Source organism: Ascaphus truei, chromosome 2, assembly GCF_040206685.1.
Source record: "Ascaphus truei isolate aAscTru1 chromosome 2, aAscTru1.hap1, whole genome shotgun sequence".
In the NCBI taxonomy this organism is placed as follows: Eukaryota; Metazoa; Chordata; class Amphibia; order Anura; family Ascaphidae; genus Ascaphus; species Ascaphus truei.
The window spans coordinates 132073365-132095707 of record NC_134484.1 but is presented as its reverse complement, the minus strand read 5'-3'; the positions used below and the strand labels follow the sequence as shown (position 1 = coordinate 132095707).

The following is a 22343-nucleotide window of genomic DNA, read 5'->3' as shown; positions in this document are numbered from 1 at the left end:
GTTGTAAACCCTTGCAGACGTAAACCCTTGAGATTTTGTTTATCATTGGACGGCCAAAGTGCACTGAGATTGATTGGTGATTGATTGGTGATTGCTCTGGCTCCTAGTTCTTGTTGGATAGCACAAATATTTCCAGCCTCCATTTTCTCATACACTGGGTTTATCACACACTAGCAGCTTCCCCTGAGCTGCTGGAAATGTAAAAGATGTATCAGCGACTCCTTGGAACGTTTGGTGGCTGTAGCTGTATAAAAAAATAAATGCACATGTACTGTATATTTTAAAAGTATGGTACAGTGCTTTTATGTGTTCATACTGTATAAGCGTGTTCCTCTTCCTTTTCCCCCAGAGTGCAATTGTGAAGTCAAAGGAACAGTAAGTGGTGTTGGAGAATGTCATCAGGTAATGTGTTTTTGTGCTGTTTCGTTTGCATCATATATCTTTATACGAAAGTCTCATGGGGATGTATCCAGTGTTGCACTTGAGCATTACAATTGATGTTTAGTGAATCAAGTTCACGTTGGTTTAGTTTGCATCAATATATCAAGGCAATACTCCTTGAAGCAGTTACGAGATAAGGTGCTAAACACATAACATAACAATCATAATAGGATGTACTTTATCAAAGTTTGCATTAGTAAATGGTGCCGTTTTCAATGACACTGTGCAAGAGACATAATGTGGCGTTAAAGCAGTAACGCCCCCCCCACTTTTTCAAATTTCTTTTTTTATTTACATAACTAGAAATGGGGTGCCCCGGAGTTGAACAGACCTATTCCTAGCTTTGGGGCACCTTCCGGTTCACGAGATATTTACATTTATATGAAACAGTAAGATAAAAGTAAAATCTAAGATGGCTGCCGGGCTCATCAAAAAGATCTGGGGACATTGTCGTTTTCTACTGGCTCATGGGGAGTGAGGATGGCAGCCATATTGATTTCCCAAAAGGGAACAGAAACACTGGCACATTAAAAGGTAAATATCTCGAGGAATGGGTGTCCCTGGAGCTAAAATTTGCTCAGTTCCTCTCCGGGGTCCCCCTCCCCCATTTCTGACTCTGCAAAAAAAAAAAAAAAGTCTAAACGTGTTTGAGTAGCAGAAATTGTAGATACAGTATTTTAAAAACCCTCCAAAATATTTGTTTACCATAAAAAAGTTAAATTAAAAACACATTTTTTTAAGAATACTTATATTTGACCGATTGATTTGAGAAAGGCATTATCCAGCGATATTTAACCTATTAAACTTGCCACTCTTAGGCCACTTTTGTCCTAGGATGTCACTATCATTAGAACAATTTCGTTGGAGGGGGGACTGTCCCTTTAAATGAGGTTGAAGAAGGTTGGGAAAATATTCAGACTTGTAGGATTTTTATGTTAAAATAAAACTAAATTTCATTACTGTGTAGCAAATTACCCCCTTCACTCTCATGTTAAGTCCCTCTGACAGCCAACAGGGTTCAAATGATACATTTTCAACATGTGTTCCTAAGGTAGTTAACAGTGAAGTTAGTGTTTAAATCTCCCTTCATGTGAAACAAAATGGCTGCCAACCCTCCGGCCAACAGGAAGACACAACATCATTGGTTGCAACTTCCAGCCATTTAAAACCTTTAAAAACCAGGAATAAATACAGATAACTTCACTGGTAAGTATTTCAGAAACCAGGGGGGGGGGGGGGGGGGTGTTCCAAAGCTGAAAATAGCATAGTTTATCTTTGAGACATCTCAGTTATAGTCCTGTAAAAAGGGGGTTATTTACAGGGGAGTGATCCTTTATGTGATATTGCTAAAATTCAAGACGTACTGTGTCACATAGTATAGGCCAGTGGTGCTCAATCCAAAACAGTAAAGGAAGAAGCAATCACACTACAGAGTTGGTGACAAAACAGTGGAGTTCCTTAGAATTTATTCAGACTCTATGTGAAGAGAATGTGTAGACACACAACACAACATTTTAGCCCCCAAACCTCCCCACCCCCCAAAAAAAGTTGTGTTGTGTGTTTACATAGTCTGTGCACATGAGATGTGAATACACACCAATTAACCCGCTATTTTATCACCAACTCTGTAGTGTGGTTGCTTTTTCCTTCACGTTACTGAGCAGTGGGACCGTGAGAATGAATCAGCACCAGAGGCGTCTGAATGGTGACCAAATAAGAATCGACTCTACTGTATATACTAGTGCGTGCCCGTGTTTTCATTTTACCTGCAATCCTTAAACACACCAGGCTTGAGACATAACCAATTCATTATGTACACAGGTGAATGTACTTTGAGTGCATATGAATAGGATATTTATTTGGTAATTCCAAACAGCTGGTCTGGCTCCTGGCCCTGTGGACAGGTTTAAGAACCAATTGCAGAGACTTTAAACAACACAACATTAAGCAACTGACACGCCATGCTGTATATTGTTAATATAGTTTGTTTAAAACACAGACCACTTTGTTGGCATGAGTAGTCTACTCTGAACACACAATTACATTTATTATAGCTATAAATGTTTATGTAATGAGACTCCAGCAGTCTGAATTGCAGACTGTACCTCTCCCAAGAATACATTATTTTCACATGTTGCACAGACAAATATCTCGGAGCACTAAACAAATGAAATATTTCTGAGTAATGTATATGTTAAACACACATTTTAGTCTCAATTAACATTGTGCTCAATGTGACAGGGTATTGTTTGGAAGGAAATATCTTGGCTGGTTTAAAGATCTCAGAATTTACCTTGGACATTTAACTTTAGCAGTGGAACCGTCACACCTTTAATTAGATGTGTGGTAGGACTTCTCCCACCCCAGACTGTGTGTGCCTTGTGCCGTGTGCCATGTTAAAATTATTTCAATATATAACATCTACAATATGTAATCTGTGATTTGATGTTATTTTTGTAACTATTTGTATTACACTATGTTCTACCTGGTGATGCAAGTGTAGTTTTGTATATACAATAAAACCAAAAAGAAAATGTCAACATTTTTTAGCATCTAATTGTATTTCATTTTTTTTTTCAGATGGAAGGAGCTTGTCACTGTAAGCCTAATGTTTGCAGCACATCCTGTGATACGTGCAACGAGGGTTATTTTTACCTGGAAGACAGGAATTATTTCGGCTGCAAAGGTATCTGTGCATAATAGTGATGTGAGCGACGCAATCTCCTTCTTCAACCTTGCCTTGTTCTCCTGCACGATGACATTTCCTGCCATTTTGTTATGCAGAGCTGAATGTGTATAGCTTGCTATTGTTTCAGAGAGTTGTAGTGGTCAGAATGGTCCTGGAGAAAACGGCATTGTTTGCTGAGGTTGTGATGCTTTTTGATGGACAAAAGTGTGAGTTCTCTATAGATGTAATTACTACATGGACGTGAAACTGTCCAGATGAAGTGTGGCCACATTATCCAGTCTCCAGGTTTGGTAATATGGTGTTACTCCTCTCACTTCTCTGAAACAGAAGCCTTCAAGAGAGCTGGACCACAAGGGAGAGGTGTCAGTGCTTAAGAGACGATATAGTGGGTGATGGGGAGAGGAGAAAGGGATTTAAAGAGCAAGACTACAATATTAACAAGACTGCCCTGTACTGAGTGTCATTGTCCTAATGATGAGGAAAAAATGGTTTAAATTGATCACCCACAAACCAGTGTGTCTGGCTATGTTAACAAAACATAGCTGTTTCAGCTGTTGGAGGTTAGTGGCTCCTCCTTCCCAGGTTTTAAGCCCGCCCCTCCCCACTTCCCAAGTTAGTAGGTCCTTTCATTCTGCTGAATATAGACCCACTGTGGTCTTTCTCCCTCCTAATAGAGGTAAATGAGAATTTTAATCCTAATAGAGGTATATTAGTATTTTATCTGGTAGTGTTAGGACTTGCGAACAGGTGTCTGCCTTGTCGTGGCTCGCAAGCTTACAACGCTTTGGCCAAAGGGTTAAACTAAATGACCCTTTTTCAAGAGAATATATAAGTATTTTACTGTGTATTTCTGTCATGTTGGATGTAACATTGGGCTTCTCTGTCGTTTGTTGTCTGGCTATGTTAAATGAAACTACCCTTTGCTGAGTACAGCTCTTATACACTGTCATCAGAACCCTGACTCTTTCGTCTACATTACACTCTGCTCCTGCACGGGGCTAAAATATACAACACTAGCTGAGAGACCCGGCGTTGCCCGGGATGTAAATGCGTAATAGGTAGTATTATTTATAAATGGTGGAACAATAGGTGACTATTTGTTGGAAAGGTTGGATAATAATGTTGAAAAGAAAGATGGAAGAAAATGTAATACGATGTTGTTTAAAAATGGTTTATAGTAAACACACCACAGTACAATGTATATTTTGGTGACATAAGTGATGTGAAAATGTGAGGCGTGTGTCCTGCTAGGGTGTGAGCGTGTGTGAGGCGGCAGGTGGGTGTTCAGTACGGGTGGCGCATGGGTAGTGAGTGCTGGCTGTGGGTCGGGGTCCTGCTAGGGTGTGAGGCGGCGGGTGTGTGGCGAGTGCGGGTGACAGCTGGTCAGTGATATTGTTGCGTAGGGGCAGGATGCGGCAGGTGTGTGTCGAGTGTGTGGGGTGGGTGAGAGGCGGCGGGTGTGTGTCGAGTGGCGGGTGTCTGTTGAGTGCGTGCGGCGGCTGTGTGGCGCAGGGGTGTGAGCGGTGGGCGGGTGAAAGGCAGAAGTGCGGGTGGGCGAAAGGCAGAGGCAGGAGGGCGGACGAAAGGCATTGAAGGAGGGGAGGTGAGGTCGGAGGGGTGGTGGGGGGTGGTGAGGGGAGGTGAAGGGGGGCGGAGGGGAGGTGAGGAGGATGGGTGGTGAGGGGGGGGATGGTGAGGGGAGATGAAAGGGAGGCGGAGGGGAGGTGAAGGGGGGGCGGAGGGGAGGTGAAGGGGGGGCGGAGGGGAGGTGAAGGGGGGGCGGAGGGGAGGTGAAGGGGGGGCAGAGGGGAGGTGAAGGGGGGCGGAGGGGAGGTGAAGGGGGGGCGGAGGGGAGGTGAAGGGGGGCGGAGGGGAGGTGAAGGGGGGGCGGAGGGGAGGTGAAGGGGGGGCGGAGGGGAGGTGAAGGGAGGTGGAGGGGAGGTGAAGGGGGGGTGGAGGGGAGGTGAAGGTGGGGCGGAGGGGAGGTGAAGGGGTGGTGGAGGGGGTAGGTGGGAAGGGTGGAGGTGGGGGGCTGGGGGGGAGGTGAAGGGGGGGTGAGGGTAGATGAAGGGGGGGTGGAGGGGAGGTGAAGGGGGGGTGGTAAGGGGGGAGGTGGTGGGAAGGGGGGGAGGTGGTGGGAAGGGGGGGAGAAGGTGGGAAGGGGGGGAGGTGGTGGGAAGGGGGGGGAGGTGGTGGGAAGGGGGGGAGGTGGTGGGAAGGTGGGGAGGTGGTGGGGGAGGTGGTGGGGAGGTGGGAGGTTGTAAGGGGGGAGTGAAGGTGGGGGTGAAGGGGGGTGGGGGTGGAGGTGGGGGTGAAGGGGCGGTGAATGTGGGGGTGGAGGGGGGGTGAAGGTGGGGGTGGAGGGGAGGTGAAGGTAGGGGTGGAGGGGAGGTGAAGCGGGGGTGGAGGGGAGGTGAACCGGGGGTGAAGCGGGGTGGAGGGGAGGTGAAGCGGGGGTGGAGGGGAGGTGAAGGGGGGGGTGGAGGGGAGGTGAAGGGGGGGGGTGGAGGGGAGGTGAAGGGGGGGGGGGTGGAGGGGAGGTGAAGGGGGGGGGTGGAGGGGAGGTGAAGGGGAGGTGAAGGGGGGGGGGGTGGAGGGGAGGTGAAGGGGAGGTGAAGGGGGGGGGGGGTGGAGGGGAGGTGAAGGGGGGGTGGAGGGGAGGTGAAGGGGGGGGTGGAGGGGAGGGGTGGAGGGAAGGTGGAGGGGAGGTGAAGGGGGGGTGGAGGGGAGGTGAAGGGGGGGTGGAGGGGAGGGGGTGGAGGGGAGGTGAAGGGGGGGGGGTGGAGGGGAGGAGGAGGGGAGGTTAAGGGGGGGTGGAGGGGAGGTTAAGGGGGGGTGGAGGGGAGGTTAAGGAGGGGGTGGAGGGGAGGTTAAGGGGGGGGTGGAGGGGAGGTGAAGTGGAGGGGAGGTGGAAGGGAGGGGAAGTGGAGTGAGGGGTGGGTGAGGGGAGGTGAAGGCCGCTCACTCACCCGTCCGGCCGTTCCCTCACCCGGCAGCTCCCACGTGGATCTGAGGCGGGAGGCAGCGTGTTGTGGCCGCTCCCCCGCTGTGTCCCTGGCGCGCGCTCGCTCACTCCGCTCCCCCGCTGACTGTAGCGGCGCCGGGGGGGGGGGGGTGTCGGGGAAGTGAGTGAGGGAAGGTGAAGGGGGGTGAGGAGAGGTGAAGGCCGCTCACTCACCCGTCCGGCAGCTCCCTCACCCGTCCGGCCGCTCCCTCACCCGTCCGGCAGCTCCCACGTGGAGGGGGGGGGGTGAAAGCGCGGGAAACGGAGAGCCGGAGGAAGAGGCGGAGCCTCCGGGACCGGTGGGGAAGAGAGCGGGAGATGTGCTGCTAACACTGTGAGCCCCGCTAATGTATGTAACACCGTGTGTGTGGGGGGGTTGTGTGTGTTTAGTGATATGTGTGTGTGTGTGTATAGTAATGTGTGTGTGTGTGTGTGTGTGTGTGTGTGTGTGTGTGTGTGTGTGTGTGTGTGTGTGTGTGTGTATAGTGATGTGTGTGTGTATAGTGATGTGTGTGTGTGTGTGTGTGTGTGTGTGTGTGTGTATAGTGAAGTGTGTGTGTGTATAGTGATGTGTGTATAGTGATGTGTGTGTGTGTGTGTGTGTGTGTGTGTGTATAGTGATGTGTGTGTGTGTATAGTAATGTGTGTGTGTATAGTGATGTGTGTGTGTGTGTGTGTGTGTGTGTGTGTGTGTGTATAGTGATGTGTGTGTGTGTGTGTGTGTGTATAGTGATGTGAGTGTGTGTGTGTGTGTGTGTGTGTGTATAGTGATGTGTGTGTGTGTATAGTGATGTGTGTATAGTGATGTGTGTGTGTGTGTGTGTGTGTGTGTGTGTGTGTGTGTGTGTGTGTGTGTGTGTGTATAGTGATGTGTGTGTATAGTGATGTGTGTGTATAGTGATGTGTGTGTGTGTGTATAGTGATGTGTGTGTGTGTGTGTGTGTATAGTGATGTGTGTATAGTGATGTGTGTGTGTGTGTGTGTGTGTGTGTGTGTGTGTGTGTGTGTGTGTGTGTGTGTGCCCTTCACTCCGCCTCAGGCCAATGAGAGGTGTGCGGGGGCGGGCGGCCCAAGGGAGCAATCTCATTGGCCTGGCCCAAGGTCCAATGAGATTGCCGCTAGGGACACGGGGAGGGGCACAGGGAGACACATACAGACCCGGACACATAGGACACTTTCAGAAATATATAGTAGATAAATATGTTTACCCTCTCATGTGGTCTCAGGGTTGAAAGGTCTGATGGATTTTGAAAATGTCGGAAAAGCTTATGTGTTAATTAAGTCTATGCTGGTCCGTCAAAAGGTATTGTTGCTTTACTACCTGCATTTGAATCATGTTGAATATGAATATATAAAGTTTTGGTCATAAATGTATGCAAACATTTAATGCTGTTTTAAAGGGTAATGCTGTACAGTATACTCTGAAGGAGCCGTACTGGGCTGTTTTGGGCCAAAGATCCCCTTAGACTTCAATGGTGATGTTCGGCAGAAGAATGCCCAGGCGGTGTTTTGCATACTGTATATACTGTAGTTGTTTTTACCTTTCATTTTTATGCTTGTACTTGAAGGAAATATGTATTGAAAAAAGTTGAGGAATATTACTGCTACATGTTTCTTGCGCTGACAAGTAGAACATGCTTTCATACTGAATTGAAATGACTAAACCCTGCTGTTCATGTTAGACAACCCTGACATACACATTATGACATGTGAGGATTTTGCATTGTGCTGAAGAATTCTACCATCTTCTTTCTGTGGCAGGCTGTCAGTGTGACGTGGGGGGAGCTGTCAGTCGTGTGTGCTCAGAGTCTTCAGGAACTTGCCTTTGCAGAAATAACATCGAGGGCAAGAACTGCAATCAGTAAGATTCTTGTGTTTTGAGCGAAAAGTATTTTTCATTTCTTGCATAACTTCTTGTCTTCATCTATTTGTTTCTGGCAGTGAACTAAGTATCATTCTTTGCAAAGCCTATACACTGGACACTACACATAATAACAGCAAAATCTGTAGTGGATCCTTCTACCATTGAATGGAGTAATGCAGCTGTGCCATTCGCTTCCATTATACCATTGTTTTGAAAGTGCTAAAGAACAGTTAAACAGAAATATCACCAAACATAATTCACTATTTTATCATATATCAATTCCAAAATGTAGAATCAAGTTTAGTGATAAAATAAGTACAGTAATAAGTGCAGTTATTGGCACATCTGATAAAAAGGTTGTCCGCCCCTGATCTAGAATGTAACATGCTGATTACTCCATGCTGCTTCTCTCCTGGGACCCTCCCCACAGGTTGACTGAAGATATGTGGAGTGCTCTTAGGAGACAAAATAAAAGAAGGCTCTAGTGTAGTGTATTAGAGCAGGGGTGCGCAAACTGGGGGGTTGATGGGGTGGAGGATTTTCTTGGGGGGGGGGCACGGGTGGCTGCAGTGGCCCCGTGCTCTTCCCCAAGGCATTTATATTAAATGCCGGGGGATCGCGTGAGGCCTCTGCAACTGAACTTACCGTGGTTCAGCCGGCTTCAGGTGACATGTTGACATGGCAACGCGGCGTCAACTGACCCGGCATTGACGCCCGTTGCCACGGTAACGCGTGATGTCACGTCACAGGACCCCGCTGACTCCGACAGGCCAGTAAGGGGGCGCGAGCGCCGAGGGAGTGAATGCAGGGGGGTGCAGCATCAGAAGCTTGCGCACCCCTGTATTAGAATACACTTTGGTCTGCACATTAATCAATGCGCTCAGATAGAAATGATAAGAGCATATTAATCAATATCTCCACATGGTCCATAGTGTTCACATTGCTGCAGCTGGTATTTGCAATCTCAGTGTTTCATGTGCCATCCAAAGTGTATTCCAATATATAGCACTATAGACCAGGAGTGGCCAACTCCAGTCCTCAAGGGCCAACAACAGGTCAGGTTTTCATGATATCCCAGCTTCAGCACAGGTGGCTTAGTCATTACCTGAGCCACTGATTGAGCCACCTGTGCTGAAGCAGGGATACCCTTAAAACCTGACCTGTTGGGGGCCCTTGAGGACTGGAGTTGGCCAGCCCTGCGGTAGACAGTTCTTTTGTTTTGTCTCCTATCAGCGCTCCACATTTTTCAGTCAACGTGTGATTCACTTTGAGATAAGTAGCTATATAATAATAATAATAATAATAGTGTAGCTTGCAGACATCACAAGCGGCAGCTTGCTGCTGAGTTATTTCTTAATTAACAAGTGCTCCAAGTCTGCAGCAATCGCCTTGCTCAGGAAACCTCCTGTTGGAGGAAGAGGAAGGATTTCTACAAGCTGTGTGTCTTGAACTTGCTCTTTTCAAATCTTTTATCTAATAAACATTGGAAAGTGCTGGAGCCTTCCATGGGCCAGAATTGGGGAAACACCTTTTTTCTTTATCACAGCCGTTTCAGACACTTGTAAAGACATTACCTCTACACAAATGTGATTAGTATGTGTCAGACACTCACATGGTTGTTAACTAGTTCTGCGCCGCAGGGGTCAGCAACAGGATTACTGCAGCCTGCGATGTATAATATTACCTGTTCCAGGTATTTGTTTACATTGGCCATGCCGCACCTTTATTAGTGCATTATAAAAGTGTAACCGTAGTATTCTAATTTATACTCTCTACAAACGCCCGACGTAACTTCTGTCCTAATAAATGAAAAACGGATATTTGTTTTGGTTAAAAAGTATCCTATTTTGCAATGTATTATTCTAGGCCAAAGGCAAACTATTACTTCCCTGACCTCTATCAAATGAAATTCGAGATTGAGGATGGCACAACCACAACTGGAAGAGGAGTTCGGTTCGGATATGATCCTACAGAATTTCCAGACTTTAGCTGGCGAGGTTATGCCCAGATGACCTCCATACAAGTACGTGATTAATGATTACATTTGTATTTGTAGCACCCTGCTAAAAATGCTCCTTTGCCCTGCATGTCGGCCTGGTAGCTGCAGGTAGTGCCCTGGGTTAAAAGCTCTCACAAGGCCAGACATGAGTTAGTCCCTGTAATGTTTCTAAATGTTGCACTTCCAGACACGTTAGGCTACACTTATAGTGCCGGCGACGTGACGTCAGGTTACGGTCGCTGGAAAAATCAAATTGAGATGACTTCCAGCGATTGCGACCAAGCCGTCGCGTCGTCGCATCGCGCTTACTATAAGCGCACGCGACGGCGGCAATGCATTTGTTATGACACGGCATCGCTGTCGCCGGCACTTTAAGCGCAGCCTTAGGCTCTGTGGTTGTCTGGAAGCTACTAGAGGGTCATATGCTCAGTGGTGTGATCAAGTGGCAACGGGTAATTCTGCCCAGATACTGGGGGCCTCGTCCAGGTATAAAAGGTGGTGACCCACCCTTTTATCCTCAGACCCCATGTAACATCGGGAAGATCCTGTAAGACCTAGGAGGATTCCAGGGAGGTCTCCAGGCTCTCCTGGCCTGTGAAGCAGCAAATAACACCTTTATTGTTTTCTAGTTTAGGGCAAGTTCCCAGTGTTGGGGTGGGGGGGGGGGGGGGAATCTGGGCATTGGTAGATCCATGCTATTAGAAGGAGTGGTTCCCTTACCTAGTTTACTAGAGGGGTCTATGACAGGAGCCATCAGAGTTAAATCCCCTGATCAGTCCTTGGTATGCAAGAGCTCTAAGGAGAGTGAGCATCACCAGCCGGTAGTCATGGGGAAGCTAATTGCTGGGGTCTCAAGACTGAGTGAAGACTTTTCCTGTTGATGAAGATGCTGCTATGTCAAATAAAGATCAAATTATAAAGTTACTGGCGCCTTTCTATTTTTATTAACTCCTTTACTACAAGCCGACACAAATTCACCAACAAACACTGAGAAGATTAAGGTAGCCGCTGAGCTAAACCCCTTTTGAGCAGGTGAAAACCCTGTCAATGTACAAAGACTATTCTATCTCATTTTTCATTGTACACCCTATCCCTGCTGCCGGTTGGGGATAGGGGTGTTACATATATGTAACGGTGTTTCCCCCCCCCCAATTGCATATCGGGGCCATTACTGAGTTTTTGTGGTGCATACCTGCTGGTAACAAGAGGGCTGAGTCGCCCGCGGTAACCTTGGGACACAGAAACAGGCTTCTGGGGCCCATACCCCACGTAATACTTAGCAGTGCAGCGCCTCCATCTGCCGTAGGCTCCAGGGATATTGATGCGATCTCGCACGGTAGAACTGTAACTCTCCCCCCAATTAGATCACACACCAGGCAGGAGGTATATTGCAAAATAGGAACGGATTTATTACTACTCTTATTGCAGTGATACAGGTACTCAGCAGTCATCTGCCGGATCACAGTCTCTTCTCTCAGATATCACCGGAGATAGTCCCTGGTCAGTCACTATCGGCCTAGGGCACCCGCAGCCGTCCTAGATCTTCCCCACCTCCCTAGCAGAGGCAGAGGTATAGTCACTCTACTCCTCCCCGGAGGGAAGAGCACATGGGAAGGCCCCGATCTCAGGCTCCCAGTCGTGACCTGCCTGTAACAGGGGAGTAATCCCTGTTCAAGTAATGTGCCTTTAATCTAGCAGTGTGGTGGTTAACTGCTGGTAGTCAATTAATAAACACCAAAGCCTGTCTGTTGAGACAGGAAGTAACTCCTTAGCTCTGACTGAGAGCTGAACTTTGGAGACAGAGCAGTGTTCTTGAGTCTCCCAGGAGACACTGACCAAGAGAACGCATATCTCTGGAGCTGACCGGTCTTGAGCTCTGCACAGCATAGCTGATTGCAAGACACCAAATAAGACTTCTAAACCTGGATGCTGATTTTCTGTGCATGCACGGGTGCGGTTCCAGGAGAGCAGAGAAGCTTACTCTACAGCAGCTAACAGATAAGACTTTCATTATTAAGAGACTGCTTATATCTGCTTATTTCATGCTATATGTTTTGGGCCTGCGAGACATGCTTGACTTAGGGAGTTGTGAATTAAAGGCATGGTATTTTCACTAGAGATACTCCCAAGTGAATAGAAGCGTTGTTCTCCCCCCCGTGTTTGGATGATTTCCTGATGAAAAGGAAAAGGCACAATAAAGCCTTATTATAATTTCACCTTATAAAAGTCTCCAATTGTGTACCTCTGTGAACGTCCGTCTACACTGCCTTTATGGGGAAGGACAACAACCCACTAGCAGGGTGGTCCTGCCCTTAAGTACAGCCAGAGGGCGGGCATCCCGTTGGCCCAGCCACAATAGCATATGCCACCCCCTGCTGTCACTCAAGCGCAGCACCAAAGGATGAAGGGGGAAACCCCATGATAACTACTGCCAAACCTGTGAACACCTGGGTTTACTGCCAGCCCACTGGGTAGATTTTGTAGCCATGGGGTACCCCGCTAAACACACACACACACACACAGATATATATATGTGTACCCCGCTAAACACACACACACACACACACACACACATATATATATATATATATCAGCACTTCACAAAGACAATAGAGTACAGGGAATTATAATAATACAATAGACAGAAGGAAAGGAAATCCCTGCCCCGGAGATCTTACAATCTAAGTGGCATGTTGGCGGACTTACAGAGACAGCAGGTGAGGGAATAAGTACAGGAGATGGCAGCGCTTGGCCACAATGGTTGTAGGAGTGACTGAATGTGGGATAGTAGCCATGAGTGCAGGCTATTGGGATGTTTCTTTTGCGATATGAGCTTAAGATTGGTCGCTATTAAATTAGATGGGTTAATACCATTAGCAGGGAAAGAGGTTACATGGGGGCGTGGGTGAGAGCAGATGTGTTTATGGCAGGGTCCAGGATTAGGAGAGAGATCCCCAGCAGCAAGAAGGAGTAGAGAGAGAAAGAAGTGAATAGAGGATTTGTAGGGGTGCTCTTTAGTTAGGGGTGTAGAAGTTGTTGGGAAAGAGGTATGTAAATAGTGGTACAGTGTATGGGCACATGCATAGGTGGAGGGAAGACGAGATAAAGAAATGTGGACAGGAGGAGTGTGGGGAAATTGGTAGAAGAGACAAGTTTACAAAGGAGCGAGAAAACAGCAAATAGGGAGGGCATAATGAGATGCAGGGAGATAGGTAGGAGGAGAGAGTTCCCAGGTATTGGAGGTTAAGATGTAGCAAAGGAGGGGAAAAAACGGAGCACTAGATCCACAAGGCTATGCCAAAAAATGCATAAATGTATAGGTGTAGGTGTATAAATCAGGTCTGGCGGGCAGTGTCGCAGGGAAGATTAAGCAGCAGATTAGAAACTGAGTCTATAGATGTGTACAAATTGTCAGAGCATTGAGAAAGTCAAGTTCCCACATTTTCCGGGTTGTTGTTGTAGAAGTGCAGAGTCCAGTTCCTCTTGTAGTCTTCACCTCCAATTCTAACTCCAATATTAACACTGACACTTCATATGTGGCACTTAAGATGTTACACTGCCAAAATAGACTCACTTAAATACTCTAAACACATTCACTTGATTAATAATTAAGGAGGGGTTTGCCTATTCAACTCAGGGAAACATACCAAGGAGTTGTGAATTAGATATAAGTTCTATTGCAATTGAGGTTAAATTGATAGAAGAATTCAACTCAGACAGATATACCTGTGTGAATAATTGAATCAGAATGTTAGTCCAGATATTCAGTATACATCCATGTTTAAAGATATAGGAAGATATAGAAAACATCCAGAGATGATAACTTCAATAGGAACTCCACAGAAGTTGGATTGTGGATGGTCTGGAGTGGGGACAGTTGGATGAGGGGAAGACCAACTAGAAGCAACTTCCAGTTGTTGAGACACGAGTGAGTGAATTAAGGCAGGGGTGCGTAAAGTGGGTGGCGCACCCCCCAGGGGGGGCGCGAGAATTTCCAGGGGGGGCGCAGCGGCTACAGAGGTCCCGCACTCTCACCCAAGGCACTTAAATGCCTTCGAGGCCTCTGCAGCTTCTCCTACCTGATCTTCGGCGACATGTTGCCATGGTAACCAGCGTCAAATGCCGCCATGGGTCACATGACCCTGTGACATCATTTGACGCCGGACCCTTGCAGGAGGGGGAGCGCGAGCCGAGAGGTGAGAAGGGAGGGGGGGGAGCAGGGTCAAAGCTTTGCGCAACCCTGAATTAAGGTGTCAATATTCTGTAGGGGGAGGTGGCAGAACTTGGTGAGTGACTGAATGTGAGGAATGAAGGAAAGGGTAAAGTCAAAGATTGACCCTTAGGCAGCAGTCTTGGGTTGTTGCCTAAAGATGGGCAACATTTTCACCTAAGTTAATGAACCATTTTACCATTTTGTTACACAAACGTTTTCTCGGTTTCACCATTAATTTGCTAAATATTTTTAATCCAGAACCTGAACTAGGGCTATTGAGATAGAGAGAGAGACTTATTTTACGATATGGGTTAAAAATGTTTGGTACATTTCTGTCAAAAGTGGCAGATTGTCACAAATATTTTTGTCCTTTTCAAGTAATGCGAAATTACGAAAATTCACATACAGATTTGCGTGTCTCGGTATACGGGTAACAGGAGAAAAGATTAGGAGATCTGTTTTAGACATATTAGGCTTGAGGTAGCAGTGGGACAGCCAAGAAGAGATAGCGGAGATGACAATTGGCGATATAAGACAGGAGAGCAATTGGCGATATAAGACGGGAGAGAAGGGGGAGAAGAATAGTCCGGAGAGGAGAGGTAAATGTGTGTCATCAGCATAGAGATGATACTGAAAGCCAAATTAGTGTATTAGTTCACCAATGGAAGAGGTATAGAGTGACAGGAAGAGGAGACCTAGGAGAGAACCTTGTGGTGCCACCCACAGAAAGGGGGAGTGGGGAGGGGAGAGAAACCAGAGGAGGAAACACTGAAGGTGCGGTTAGATAGGTAGGACATGAAACAGAAAAGGGCTGTATCACAGAGGTGAATAAAAGTGAAACGTGTGAAGGGGTAATCAACAGTGTCAAAGGCAGCAGAAAGATCCAGGAAAAGAGGGCGGAAATCCGATTGCAGAGAGTCGAGCAGAGAGTTGGAGAGTTGAAGACAAAGTGAATTAAGCTGATATCAAGAGCTAATGAAAGTGTACTATTGTACGGAGAGAGTGGCAGGTCAGGAAAGGACAGAGATGTATACTGCACCGACACACTTTATTCGAGCAAATACCCGGTATGTACCTGGCAGATACCTGGAATAAGCCACTACTAACCTCTGACAAGCCCCGTTGCATTTGCCTTCCCAGCCTGGGTTCATGCCTGGCTGATGGGCGGCTGATCTGTTAAATGATAATGATTAGGATTTAATAGGCTGCAATGCTTCGCGTGTCTACCAGATGGCATAAATTCATGAATTGTAATGCAGTTTATATATATATACTGTGCAGTATTGCAGCCAGCGGGAATAAAATGCTTCAATCCCTGCTTGGAAAATAACTCAATGTACTCGGGCAGAAAACAGTCACAAACCTCAATACACCCGGGTATACCCGAATTCGTGGGACTAGCCGAGCTCGAATAAAGTGTGTCGCCAGTGTAGATAATGGGCTCTAATGATGTGGAAAATTGAAGGGGGGTCTTGAGCATATCGGAATATATATGTGCATGTGGAGTTAGGTTTTGCAAAAGGGGGAGCGGGCAAAAGGTCAGGATGTCGGTATCAGGGAGAGTTTAAAAAGTTAGAGACTGAGCAGATGCCAGAGAAAACGAGGTCAAGGGAGTGTTCATCACAGTGAGTAGTAGCGGTACAGTAATCCACCTGGAGAGGCCAAAGGAGGAGGTTAAAAAGAGAAGTTTGGAGGCAGCAGAGACATTGGTGTTGTCAATAGGAATGTTAACAAATGCCAAGATAAGCGTAGATGTGTCAGGAGAGAAGAACGATGAAGTCAAACTGCAAAGTTAGCAAGAAATTGGGAATTTGGTCTAGGGAGGTAATAGATGGCAGCAAGATGAAACACGTGGAGAGTAAAGATCCAGACTGTATGAACTTCTAAGGCTGCGCTTAAAGTGCTGGCGATGATGACGCAACGTAGTGTCAAAACGAACGTTTTGACGCTGTTGCATGCGCTTATAGTAGGCGCGGCGCGACGGCTTGGTCACAATCGCTGGAAGTCACTTCAATTTGATTTTTCCAGCAACCGCAGCATGACATCAGCGTCGCCAGCGACGGTGCTATAAGCGCAGGCTTAGAATAAGAATGAGAGGGACGGAATAGGGGGTGTTATTTGAAATGTGCAGCTTGGAGGAAGGGAAAGGATTGGTATGTGAATGGGGCTAGGATTAGGGGACATGTCCCTTCAGAACAGAAGTATTAGTAAGGAGAGGAAGGTAGAGTAGGAGAGGGAGTTTCTGGATTTCTTTACATGAATGCGATGGAAAGTAAGAAGTAGATGGAGCGGATGGAGTAAAATGAGGGAGATATCAGTAGAGAATGTGATATGAGGAAGGCTAGTTTGGGTGAGACAGTATGGGAGTTCTGGATAGAGGTACAGTAATAGTGATGGTGAAACAGCAGAGGTAAAGAAAAACAGCAAGGCAAAAGTAGTCCAAGCCAAAAATGAGAGAGACCTGAATCATTACGTTATATATGTGGTTTGCCATTTCGTATGTTGGCAGGTGCAGTCAGGGGTAGATTGAAGGTGAAATATGGCTCGGCATTTCACCTTCCTACCTACCCTGCTCCCGCGATGTCACTGCGTCACGTGATGGCGTGTTGTGATGGCAACGCATCACCACGATGATAAACTAAAGGGTTGTGCTTGAATTCAGCTGTAGGATCCCAGTCCTGAAGCACAGGGCAATAAACATTGCAGAGGGTGGGGTTGACTAGTGGAGCAGGGAATCCTTGGCAGGCAGTTATTAACCCTTTGCACTTTGGGTGCTGGTGCTGGGCAGAAATGAAGGTGCTCTTGGTGAACTCTTTCAGGCATCCGCCTTTGGGGTGTGGCAGATGATAAGCATGCATGCTATCCATGGGCGTCCGCAGAAATGTTTTCAGGGGGGGGGGGGCATAATTTTAACTAGACAGAGAGAGAGAGAGAGAGGGTGTGGGGGGTGTGTGAGTGACGGGGTGTGTGACTGACACTTGGGTGGGTGACTGACTGACTCGTGTGTGACTGACACTTGGGTGACTGACTGACACTTGGGTGACTGACTGACTGTGGGTTGGTGTCTGTATTCATTCACAGACAGACAGACACAAACACACACACCCTCCCTCTCAGACTCTCCCTCTCAGTCTCTCCCTCTCAGTCTCTCCCTCTCAGTCTCTCCCTCTCAGTCTCTCCCTCTCAGTCTCTCCCTCTCAGTCTCTCCCTCTCAGACTCTCCCTCTCAGACTCTCCATCTCAGACTCTCTCAGACTCTCCCTGTCAGACTCTCTCAGACTCTCCCTCTCAGACTCTCTCAGACTCTCCCTCTCAGACTCTCTCAGACTCTCCCTCTCAGACTCTCTCAGACTCCCCCCCCCCCCCCCCCCTCAGACACTCTCTCCCCTCAGACTCACTCTCTCAGACTCTCCATCTCAGACTCTCTCAGACTCTCCCTGTCAGACTCTCTCAGACTCTCCCTCTCAGACTCTCTCAGATTCTCCCTCTCAGAATCTCTCAGACTCTCCCTCTCAGATTCTCCCTCTCAGATTCTCCCTCTCAGACTCTCCCTCTCAGACTCTCCCTCTCAGACCAGACTCTCTCAGACTCTCCCTCTCAGACTCTCCCTCTCAGACTCTCCCTCTCAGACTCTCCCTCTCAGACTCTCCCTCTCAGACTCTCCCTCTCAGACTTCCCCCCCCCTCAGACACTCTCTCCCCCTCAGACTCTCTCAGCCTCTCTCCCCTTCAGACTCTCTCAGACTCTCTCCCCCTCAGACTCTCTCCCCCTCAGACTCTCTCAGACTTTCTCCCCCTCAGACTCTCTCCCCCTCAGACTCTCTCCCCCTCAGACTCTCTGACTCCCTCCCCTTCAGAATCCCTCTCTTACTCTCAGACTCTCTCTCTCACTCTCAGACACTCTCTCTCACTCTCAGACACTCTCTCTCACTCTCAGACACTCTCTCTCACTCTCAGACACTCTCTCTCACTCTCAGACACACACGCACACTCTCTCACACACACACACACACACACACACACACACACACACACACACACACACACACACACACACACACACACACACACACACACTCACACACAAACTCTCACTCACACACACACACACACTCACTCACACACACTCTCTCACTCACACACTCACACACACACACACACACACACACACACACACACACACACACACACACACACACACACACACACACACACACACACACACACACACACACACACACTCTCTCTCTCTCACACACACACACACACTCACACACACTCAGACACACACACTCACAGACACACACACACACTCAGACACACACACTCAGACACAAACTCAGACACTCGCAACAAGGGGGAATCGGCGCAGGGGGGGGAAACGGAACGGGGGGGCCGGAGCAGGGGGGGAATCAGAACGGGGGGGGACCGGAGCATGGGGGGAATCAGAACGGGGGGGGTCTGAGCAGGGGGGAATCGGAATGGGAAGGGGGGAATGGAGCAGGGGGGGGAATCGGAACGGGAAGGGGGGACCGGAGCGGGGGGGGGGAATCAGAACAGGGGGGAACAGAGCAGGGGGAAGATTTTGGAACGGGGGAATCAGAGCAGGAGGACAAGGGGGAAGCGAGAGTGGCATGGAACAGTACTCACCTGACTTGCTCCATGCAGGAAAGGGCAGGCCTCGCTATGCAAGTTCAGAGAGAGCTTGCGAGGGCCAAAAAAAAAAAAATCCTGGCAGCGTGCCAACACACGCCAGCCAATCAGGAGACAAGGGAGGTGTTTTTTTTTTTTTGCAGAGACGCGCGCGCTTCCTTGCACATCGTGAGCGCGCTAAATCCTGTCACGCCAGTGCCCTCTGTCCCCTGCTGTTGGCGGCCCTGGATCAAGGGGGGGGCAAGCGCCCCCCCTTGCCCCCTCCTGCGGACACCCATGATGCTATCACTTTCTGCAAAATTAGGCTTGTCCACCAGGGGAGCTACTGTACTCTCAGCTCACAGGAGTCTGCTTATAAAAGTCTTGCAGGTGCAAAATGTAGTCAAAACTGGTGCCAAAGCATTGCACAAGATCGATTAAATGAAAAATCCCCATTGCATTCAATAGCATATATTTTCTTCAGTAAAGGAAGTGCATTTTGATGCATCATTTTTTTTATACAGTTTTTCAATTAGGAGACTTTGATAAATACTGTAGATATCAAAATATTTTTTGAATCAGATACAAGGTCATAACTTGAAATGTAATATTAGATTGGTTGAAAGGCACAATACACTTGTGAATTAAACTACACGTTGCAGCCTAGTATTTTGTCCTTGAGCTGATACAGTAGTCCTGTCTCACTTTTGCAAAGGTGCACTTTTACTAAAATAGCTTGTTAATGGAATCAAATTGATTTATACATCACTGGCACTTATCTCCCATCACAGAATGCAGAGGATCTATTATAAAATATCTTTCGGTGAAATCACTGTATTATCAACTCTTGGTCTTGTAATAAAGGTAGTGAGGATAACTGTTGGAATACTTGTCTTCATTCTTCTGAACTGCCTATTTAAAACTCTGCATTGATAGCTCCTATGGCACTGAAGGGGTTAGGCAACATACATCTCGGTCTTTCATTTTGCTTTCTCTTTCCCCAGTCAGGGGTTGCTATATATACATATGTATATCTCTGTGGCAGTGGCAGAGCTAGAATTGCAGGGCCCCATTAATATTAATACTGACTACAATTTTTTCTCCCTCCCCCGTCCTCTTCCTGATCCTCTATCTCATCATCCCTCCCCATCATCATCCCTCATCATCTCTACCCTCCTCCTCATCATCTCTGCTCCTCATCATTTCTCTCCAACCCTCCTCATCATCTCTCCCCCTCCTCCTCATCATCTCTTCCCCTCCTCATCATCTTTTCCCTTCCTCATCATCATCTCTTCCCCTCATCATCATCATCCTCTCTCCCTATCCTCCTCATCAGCTTTTCCCCTCATCATCATCAGCTCTCTCCCCATCATCATCATCAGCTCTCTCCCCATCATCATCATCATCATCATCATCAGCTCTCTCCCCATTGTCATCATCATCAGATCTCCCCCTCCTTAGGGTGACCAGAATTTCAAATATAAAAAACCGGGACACATGTTCCCCCCCTTTTTTTCTGCTTTCCTCCCTCTGCCCCAATCCTTGCTCTCTCTCCCCACCCCCATCCTCGCTCTCTCCCTCCCCCCCATCCTCGCTCTCTCCCTCCCCACATCCTCGCTCTCTCCCTCCCCACATCCTCGCTCTCTCCCTCCCCCCATGCTCGCTCTCTCCCTCCCCACATCCTCGCTCTCTCCCTCCCCACATCCTCGCTCTCTCCCTCCCCACATCCTCGCTCTCTCCCTCCCCACATCCTCGCTCTCTCCCTCCCCACATCCTCGCTCTCGCTCCCTCCCCCATCCACGCTCTCTCTTCCTTCCCACATCCTCTCTCCTCCCTCCCCACATCCTCTCTCTCCTCCCTCCCCCACCCTCTACCCCCCATCCTCTCTCTCTTACCAACACAGACACACACTTACCAACACAGACACCTAGACACACACACACTCTTACCAACACAGACACACACACATCAACAGACACATGGAACCAGGCGATCAAGAGAGGAGCAGCTATGGAGATCTCTGCAGCGCCACCTTGTGCCCGGAAGTGGTTAAGCAGCCCTGTTCTCCTCCTCTGTCCTACTGGCCTCCTCCCTCCAGCTGTTCTGTGATCAACTCCGCAGCCATCATCCTCCGCTCTCCTCCTACCCACCAAAGCCTGTCTCTATCTGAAGAGAGACAAATGGGCTGCCAAGAGGGAGGAGCATGGGCTCCCCAAGGGTGCTGGCCCCCGGGCTATAGCTACGCCCCTGCTCTGTGGCTTGTCTTATTTCATCTTCTCCACTACCCGGTATGCCAGCTCAATGTATACATGTTTGTAAAAAGAGATTACACAGTTGCTGAAGGACTACTTTACAATTGAAACAACATTTTTGTACGTGGCATTTTTGTTGCATTTAAACTCTTTTAATCTTAAATAATTTTCTATGCTAAAACATAAGCCGTGCCACAAGTTTTCCAACACTTTATGACCTATATTTAACAAGTGGTGCTATGCCGCTTGTTACAATCCGGCGCCATTTAAGGGGTGTTTTCCTGAACTTGAAGGTATCTCATGGCAAAGCACCACATATAAATGCTACTCTTAATTGTAAGAGGGGGTGGTTGAAGGGAGTTGTACTGAGGTGGGGGCAGAGATAATTTCCCCTTAAAGCACATCCCCGGGGGAGACCCCGGGGGAGACCAAGGGGAATTGTGCCAAAGTGGGAGGCAGAGAAAGCTTCCCACTGGGACTAACCTTACTGACCCTACAAGATATGAAATAGGGAATCCTGGACCTGACACATACTCTGAATAATAACGTTTAGATCTGTAATCGTTTTAAAGGAAACGAATGCAGTAAGGCCAAACACTTAAGTTTAGAAGATGGGACAGATATCCATTTGTCACTCAAATTTAGGTGCACGTCTGTCAACCCCATTCAACAAACTCACCTGAATCTATTGATATGACTCGCGTCTGTCTAAGTATTATAGAAATAAAGTTATGAGGCCTTTTATATATTGAGTCAGATTTTAAACATCAGAAGAGGAAGTTTTTTTTTCATGTCATACTAATGCCAGCCAAGTAGCTGATTTATAACAATTGTCAGTCTTATGTGTGTTTCAATGCAAGATGGTCTGAGCATAAATGTTAGCATGTTTGAATAGAAAAACAGAATTCAACAAGAGGTGTGTTTGGAGATCAGACGTGAGTTCTCATCTATCCTACCCCAGTTACCTCCCTGGGAAAAGCTTATAGCGTGGTAAAGTATAGGAATTTCTATGTATATTTTATCCTTTTTATTTTAAGAAACTGTTCTGCATTTATTTTAACGGTATGTTCTTGTAATATTCTTTTTATGTAATCTAAAGCACTGCAGATATATATCTATATATCTATATATCCAGTGGTTGACAAATCACCAAAAAATCTACTCGCCACACAAAAAAAACTACTCGCCACCTAGTACCAAACGTGTGCTGCTTGGGCCAATATTTACTCGCCCGGGGATTAAATCCACTCG

The 22343-nt window shown here is 47.5% G+C and overlaps 1 protein-coding gene across 1 annotated transcript in view; it reads left to right on the top strand.

The window, feature by feature from the left end:
- The window catches only part of LAMA3 (laminin subunit alpha 3), a 331820-nt gene that overhangs the window by 189643 nt on the left and 119834 nt on the right, over positions 1-22343 (top strand). The window contains exons 18-21 of the mRNA XM_075584995.1: positions 350-402; positions 3022-3127; positions 7896-7995; positions 9865-10021. Coding sequence (XP_075441110.1) covers positions 350-402; positions 3022-3127; positions 7896-7995; positions 9865-10021 — 416 coding nt within the window. The remainder of the gene's footprint in view (positions 1-349; positions 403-3021; positions 3128-7895; positions 7996-9864; positions 10022-22343) is intronic.